Genomic DNA, 8,011 nt, shown 5'->3' on the forward strand with positions numbered 1-8,011 from the left:
GCAGGGCCCCCTAGCCGGTGGGCGGCGTGCACGTCCATGCATATATACCTTGGGTCCACGCTTGTTGTCATAGGACAGTTGGTCGAGGTTTTCATAGTTCCTTTTTTTACTCTGATGAATAATGTGCACAGAGAAAATATGCAGACACAGAAGAAGATTATAAACGGTTGAAAATGACGGCGCTAAAGCAATCACACCACCTCCTCGGCACGTCTGCAGACGGGCACGTACCTGGAGCTCGCAAACACCGAGGCCCGAGCGGGGCTGGGGGCCAGGGCAGTGCGGGGGACGAGGGGGCGCGGGGCCACGGGGGCTCCCGGCCGTGGAGCTGTGCTCTTGGACACGGTCACACTCGGGAGAGAGGGAGGCCCTGTCTGTGTCCGCGCCAGACTGTCCCTTTGGGGTCCCACCTGCCCTCCCGACCCTGCCATGCACCTGCCGTGTGGCCCCAGCAGCACCCACCCCACTGCAGCTGGTCCTGAATAGGGGCGGGCAGCCCCCCCTCACGCCCTGTCCCCTCTGGGCCTCCCCTCCTGGCGTCCTCCCTTCTGTGTCCCTTAGCGGCCCAGGTGCCTGTTCCCACTGCCTGGTGTATGCACGCCCATCGGCCCACGTGTGCACTGGAGATGGAGTATGATGGGATTGTGCGTGTGTGTGAGTGTGTGTGCACGCGCGTGTGCATGCACAGGGGTGGCGTGCACCTGTGGGCATCTGTGTGACAGTGTTCGTCTACATATGCTCTTTGGTGGAGAAATGAGGGTGACTGCTATCTGAGCACTGGAGTGTGTGTGCACGCACGCGCGTGTGTGTGTGGTACACATGCAGGCATGTGCATATGTGTATGCGTGCATGTGTCCATGTGTGAGTGTGTTTGTGTACTGTGTGCAGGCATGCACACGTGTGCGCGCGCAGGTGCGTGCATGTGTGTGTCTGCTGGTGCAGGCATGTGCATGTGTGCGTGTATGCATGTGTGCATGGCCTTGCAGGCGCGTGCATGTGTGTGTGTGTACGCATGCAGGCACGTGCATATGTGTATGCATGCATGGGTCCACGTGTGAGTGTGTTTGTGTACTGTGTGCAGGCATGCACACGTATGTGCGCGCAGGTGCGTGCATGTGTGTGTCTGCTGGTGCAGGCATGTGCATGTGTGCATGTATGCACGTGTGCATGGCCTTGCAGGCGTGTGCATGTGTGTGTCCGCTGGTACAGACATGCGCATGTGTGTATGTGTGTGTGCGCGCGCCTATGCAGGCACGTGCGTGTGTGCATGTATGCGTGTGTATGCATGTGTGTGTCCGCTTGTACAGACATGTGCATGTGTGTACGTATGTGTGCATGTGCCTATCCAGGCGCTGCATGTGCATGCACGTGTGTGCAGGCACTCATGTGTGTAAAGCCACGTGCATATGTGTATCCACATGTGTGTGTGCAGGCACGGACATGCGTGCATATGTGCACAGGCATACATATATGTATGTGCAGATGTGTGCGGGCACATGCACATGTGTGTGTGCAGGCACATGCGTGTGTGCGAGCCAGTGGGGTGAGTGTGCCCAGGCGTGGTCTCAGTGTGTGGCGGGTGATGTGAAGTGTGAGAGGATTGTCGGGAATGACAGCATGTCCCTGTGCTCAAGGGTGCACATGGTTGGATGTGCAGGGACGTGGCTGGTGAGTGTGTGAGCGAGTGTGTGCGGTCACGGGTGGGCACGCCAGGTGACCAGCCTGCCAGGAGCTGGGGATGCTGTCTTGGGAGGGGCAGGACCCGCGGCGCTGGTAGTCAGCCCTCCCCCTCAGACTTGGTGTCCCACAGCAGGGCCCCCCGCCCCCCCAGGACCCTCTGAGTCTGCCCTCTGGCTTCACCCACCCGACCCGGCGCCCTCTACTCCCTTCAGGGGCCTCTGAGGGGCCTGGGGTTGGCGCTAAGTTTGTTGAAGCATCTCTGACTCCACAGGCAGAACGTGCTCCCCGCCACCCCCTTGGTTTGGCCTCCAGGGCCCGCCCCAGCCTACGCCTCCCCCCTCTCTGCCCGGCTTGGCCTCCATCCTGACTTAGGGGCCGTGGCACAGGTGTTGAGTGCCCAGGGCTGTGTGTTGGGTGAAGGCGGGACCCTGGGCCTCCTCAGGCTGGCAGTGCGGGTGGGGATGGGGGTCACCCGGACCCCCAGAACTGCCACTCTGCTCTCTCTGCAGCCCCAGAGTGGGGGCCAGGCTGGGGCTGGCCAGTGTTTCTTGGAGGGGCCCAGAGCCTAGCCAGGCTGGCGGTGAGGAGGGTATACCTGCACGGGGCTGGGGGCGGGGAGCTGGAGCTGGAAGGGGCGGGGCCCAGGCCCCGGNCCCTCGCCCCGCAGGGACTGACACGAAGGAGATTTCGACTAATGGCAAAGCGAGTGAAATGAGCCGAGAACAGGCTGGGGCGGGCGCTCGCCAGACGGAGTGGAGCTGAGCATGCGCGATGGAAAGAGAGGGTGTGCACACACGGCCCACAGACANCAGCCGCTTCTGGGCGGCCCTGCCCTCGTGGTCGTCGCTGACCAGGAGTATGACGTGGTTCCAGCTGTAGACGCGCATCATCTCGAACCAGACGCTCGACTGGTGGGAGTAGGGCGGCACCGTGCGCAGGAAGCTCAGGTGGATGCTCTGCGGGGACACGGGCAGCGGCTGCGGCGTCGAGCGCGGGAGCGCGGCCGGAGCCCCGCGCCCCCTGCGCCGCCTCGCNCCCACTCCTACTGCGGCCTCCCTCCCCTCCCCCGCCCCCAAGTCCTATCCGGGAAACAGAAGGTCTCGTGGAATTGCCCCTGAGGCGACCCGCCGCCCGCCGCCCACGGCCGGGGCTCAGGAAAGTCCCCACTGGCTCGCGGAGCTCCCCAGATTTGCACAACTGTAGTATGTGTCAGGAAACCTTCATTTGGGGCTGAATACTTCTCTTCAAGTCCGGGGGTTATTGCTCGCTGACCCTGCCTTTTTTCTCTGTGTGCGCTTATTTTTTTGAAGAGCTTTTAAAGTTTATTTATTTATATTTCAGAAGGGGGGCAGAGAGAGATGGAGAGAGAGGATCCCAAGCAGGCTCTGCACCATCAGCGCAGAGCCGGACACGGGGCTCGAACCCAGGAACCGTGAGATCGTGACCTGAGCTGAAATCAAGAGTGGGAGGCTCACGGACTGAGCCCCCTGGATGCTGTCTTCGTGGAAGTATTAGCAGCCAGCGAGCGGCTGGACACAAGCATGTGCTCCACTGCCTCAGCCTGGCTCTCTGTGTTAGCCCCTTTGGTGACCCTGCACCCCGACCCTGTGGTCCTCTGAGACGTCCAGACTAGCCTTTCACCTGCTCCCTCTCTGGCCTGAGGGGCAGCGTCTTGGAACATGGCTGCACGAATGCCCATTTGCCTCTGTCCCTCACCCACGTGGCAACATGGCTACACCAGGGTTGTGGATGGGGTCCTGGACTGGCTCTGGCCCAGGCCTTCCTGCCCAAGTGCTGGGCACAGGTTGGCAGTGGACTGGGATCACGAGTGGGGCCAGGCTGGATTTGTGAGGCTTGGTCATTAGGTTCGACCTCATACTGGACCAGGGAGCTGGGCAATACTCTGGGTCTGGACTGGGGTTCTGCCCTGGGAGGGGGTGCCTCCTCCCCACCTGTGAGCTGGTCTATCTGCCGCTTCCCTTCCTTCTACGCATGAGGGGACTGGCGCCAGAGAGCTAAGGAGGTTGGACGACACAGGAAAGGGTCCTCCACTTCTCTGCCGCCAAGGGCAAGTGCATCTGAACAGTTTGGTGCCTCAGCTGCGCGCCAGGGTCCCCAGAGCCTCAGGACACACCCACCCCTGACCTCCGCAGACACCCCGGCGCTGGCTGGGATGACCTCATGCCTTAGTCAGCTTTATCTAGAATTGTGGGCTCCCAGCAAGATGAACTTGGAGAGGATGGGGAGACAGGGAAGCCCCCACCACACAGCCCCGCCTCTGGCCCCTTCTGTCTGCAGGTCGGCCCAAGGTCTGAAGTGGGATGTGGGGCGGCCCTCCCCGCCTCTTGGTGGCTAGTGGCACCCCCAGCTGATGAGTCGTCCCGGAATCATGGACAGACACTGTGGGAGAGCAGTGTGACCTCGAATGAGTTCCCACCTCTATGGGAAACCACCCCAGCTGCTGCTCCAGGACTGGATGGCTCCAGCCAGACCGCTACTCCCTGCCCAGGGACCACGAGGCAGCTACATGCTGCTCACAGCCCTGGGCCTGCAGACCCCGGGCCCGCCTCTCCTGCCACCTCTGTGTCACCCTGCGCACATGCGAACGTCCTCCTCACTGGCGCCCTGCAGTGAGGGCTTCTCCTGGCCCATGGGGTCCTCTACTGCACCCAAGGGCTTGCTATCGGTCCTGGCCACCTGCCAGTGGGACACCTGCCAGAGTGAGTGTGTGTGTGTGTGTGTGTGTGAGAGGCATGAGTGTGTGAGTGTGCCTGTGATCGTCTGTGTGTGATGGAGCATGAGTGTATGTGAGTGTGTGTGAGTGTGAATGCAAGTGTGTGTGTGGCGTGGGTGTGCACATCAAGGTGCATCATGTGTGCATGTGTGTAAGAGCACACATGTGTTCATGTGAATGTGGTTGAGTATGTGCACATGAACTTGGCGCGTGTGGGCGCGAGTGAGCGTATAGGTTTGTTCATCCCTGTGACTCTGTGAGTCTGAGTCTGTACCAGTGTACACGCACATGCGTGTGGATGACTTTATGTCTCAGGCTGTGTATATGGGTATGAGTATGCAGACGTGCATGAACGCATGAGCTCACATGTTACCCTGTGTCCCCTTCAGCACAGAGCCCNCGGGGCAACCGCCTCCTGCGGCCAGTGGGTCTGAACACAGGAACAGAGCCAGCTGGGTCCCCACCGAGTGGTCAGGCTTACCTTGTCTGAGTAGATGGACATACGGGTGGTCAGCCCCAGGACGGGGATGCGGTAGAAGCCGGCTGTGTAGGAGACGGGGGTGGGAGTGAAGTGGTCGTTGGGGGTAGGTGGGTGGCTAACTAGGATGGCGTAGACCTGTGGACACAGGGGACAGGGTCAGCTCATGTCGGGGGTGAGGGTGGGTGGGCACGGCACTGGAGCTGGCTGCCCGGAAGCAGCAGAGGCTGAACTCAGCGGGCGGGGGTGGGGATATGCAGGGGCACTGGCTGGCACACACACAGCCCCGGGGAACTCACCCCCAGGCAAAGGGACAGGACCCTGTAACCACCCTCAGAGGAGAAACAAGTTGCAGGGGTGAGCTGGAGGCAGTGCCAGAAAGAGCACAGAGGGAGATGACTGACCCCTCCCCACGCTTTCCCTGCCTCACACGGCAGGGGGCGGGGGGGCTGTGCTGGGGTACCTAGTGAGACCCTGACAGGGAGGGTGAAGGACTGTCCTTGTGACGTCCCAGCGCGGGGTGGGGGAGTAGTTGGTCCCGCATCATGATGACAGGCACACCCATGCCACCCACTGTCCCTCCTCCTGGGTTGGAAAGCCAGTTCAGAGACTGGGAGAGCTCCAGGAGCCTGGCCCTGATGCTGCAGATTGAGCCTTTTCTGGAGAAGCCAGACAAGGAACCACTGGCGCCCTGGGTCTTTTTGCCAGTGTCTTCCGGGTGGGGGGCCGGGGGTGCTGCTGAGCTCGGCTTAGTCTGAACAAGACCCAGCGCTGATTTTGAGCACTGACCATGTCCTCAAGGAAGGGGAGGGAAGTGCCGGGGGGAGCAGCGTAGCCTTCCTGCCCAGACTGAGGCCCCCGTGGACAGGTCGGAAGCCTGTGGCTCAGCCCTCCAAGGCAGGGAGATGGTGGTGCGGGGGAGCAGACGGCGTGGTGATTCCACGCCACCCTCACATTAGGAGGACCGTGTCTGTCCCAACTCTGCCTTCTACTCTCTGAGCAGCGGGGCCCCCCCTTTCCCGCAAATGGGGTGGGGACTGGCAGCCTCCGGCCCCATTTGGTGCGGAAGACGGCTGCCATGCTAGCACAGCGCTGGCCCATAGGTTGTGCTCCGTGAGTGGCAGCTGCTGGTGGCGGCTTTGCTCTTGGCACTGGCCGTTCCCTGAGGGAACAGACAGCACAACTGTGAGCTGGAGGAGGGGTCCCCAGAAAAGGCCCTGCCTGGACTCTAACTCCATTTCTTCGTGTCCCTCCCTCATCCTGGATGGGACATGTGACCAAAGCCGCCGGCCACAAAGGCTTCACCCAGTCCTGTCTATAGTGCTCGGGGCTGGGAGCATGGGGTGGCTTAGGGGATGGGTGAGGGCAGATTTCTGAGCGAAGCTCCGCCCTGGCCTCTCTGCTTGGAGGTGTGAGGACTGGTTATCTGTCCCCAGGTCCTCACCGCCAAGTCTGCACCTAGAAGTGCCCAGTCTGTGTCTGAACGGGTGTCTGACCATGCAGGTGTCCACAAGTGTGTGTGGGATGTGCATTGTGTGTAAATGTACAGCCCAACATGTCCATATGTATACTGTACGTGTATGCACAGTTGAGCCCGTATGAGTGAGCACATGTGTTTGCGTGTACACCGGGGTATGCCGGGCAGTTTGTGGCACATGAGTGTGTGTGTCCACGGATGTGCGTGTGTGTGTGGGCAGGTGTGTGTGGGTACGTGCAATTGGTTGTGTAATGCTGATGTGCAGGAGTGTGTGCTAATGTAAGTCTGTGCATCTCTGTGCGTAAACATGGATGTGAATGCGTGCCTGTGTGAGTGTGCCTATCAGGTGAGCAAGGAGGAGCGTCATTTGGCCCCGTGTCGGTCCTGACTCTTACATAAAGGGCTGCATTGCAGTGATCCCGTGGTTTCATTGGAATTCAGCAGGCAGCACCGCACAGGGGCAGACGGCTCTGACGGGCAAAATCCCCGGAGTCCTGTCCTCCCCCGCAGCGCTGGCTGTCAGCCGCTGCCGCGCTGGGCCCTGCCACCTCCCACAGGCTCAGTCCCCACCCCCACCCTACAGAACACCCTGCTTCAACACCTGGGCCGTTTCCCATCTCAGACAAGCCCACGAATGGGGGAAGGGAAGGAGGTCTAAAAGCAGAGACAAAGATGGCCCCGGGCCCCATCCTGTTCAGAGACCTGTGCAGAACGCGTGCTTGTGGCTGGGACAGCATCTCTGCCCATAAGCCCAGAATGCCCACCCCTCACTGACACAGTGAGGAAGCAAACCACAAAATGCTTGCCGCATGTCTGCACACGCGTCGGTTGGGACCTGGAGCCTTGAAACCCTTGTGGGGACTGACCAGGGTGGCAGGTGACCAGCCCGGGAGCAAATGGGGAAATGGCGTTCGGCTGCTGGCGGGACTGGCTTGCTCCAGGAGGAGCAGCTCACTTGGGGCTCATGTCTTAAGAGGCCGGGAAAGACTAGGATGAAACTAGAGCAGTGGGAGGGCTGGAGGGTGGAGGAGGAAGGGGGGCTGGGGGGGNCGTTGGGCTTGTGGGTGACGGAGGTGGCGTTGAGTTGGATCTTCCAGGAGCCATGCCGCTTATTGGCCTGGTTCACGGCCTCGCGGAACATCTGTTCGTGCTTTCGAGTGCTCAGCACAGCTCCGATGTTGACAATCTTGGGGTCGCAGGCGGCACGGGCGAAGGAGCAGGAGAAAAGCAGGGCGAGTGTCAGCAGGCGCATGGTGCTCATGGGCCCCGGGCAGAGCCCTAGCTCTGGGCACCGNGTGCGCCTGCGTTGGTGCGAGCGTCTATCAGAGCACGCGAGCGGGGGAGCCCGTGTGCGAGTGTGCGAGTGTGCGTGCGCGCGCCGGCGTGTTCGGAGGGGTCGCTGCGACAGCGACCTGGACTGCCTCAGACCTACGGGAGAAGAGTTTGGGGGAGGCTAGAGGGGTTCGTGTCACGCGTGCAGCCTCACGAGTCTTTTACCGCAACCGAATGTGTCCGGCCAGCGCGCGCGCGCGCGCGCGCGCGTGTGTGTGTGTGTGCGTGCGCTCGCGCGCGAGTCCTCATTCATAGTGAAGGGTATTTCGACCCTGACTCTGCTGGCTGGAGACCTGGGGGTGTGGAGAGG

The 8,011-nt window shown here is 61.2% G+C and overlaps 1 protein-coding gene across 1 annotated transcript in view; it reads right to left on the bottom strand.

Annotated features, from left to right (window-relative positions):
• Positions 1-7,654, bottom strand: part of GRIN1 (glutamate ionotropic receptor NMDA type subunit 1) — a 23,505-nt gene extending 15,851 nt beyond the window's left edge. Inside the window, 4 exon segments of the mRNA XM_077771567.1 lie at positions 49-111; positions 2,475-2,636; positions 4,896-5,092; positions 7,420-7,654. Of these exon segments, the coding sequence (XP_077627693.1) occupies positions 49-111; positions 2,475-2,636; positions 4,896-5,092; positions 7,420-7,630 (633 nt within the window). The 5' untranslated portion in view covers positions 7,631-7,654.
• Between the last annotated feature and the right edge of the window lie 357 nt (positions 7,655-8,011).

Source organism: Crocuta crocuta, unplaced genomic scaffold (genome assembly GCF_008692635.1).
Source record: "Crocuta crocuta isolate KB4526 unplaced genomic scaffold, BGI_CrCroc_1.0 scaffold1013, whole genome shotgun sequence".
Lineage (NCBI taxonomy): Eukaryota > Metazoa > Chordata > Mammalia > Carnivora > Hyaenidae > Crocuta > Crocuta crocuta.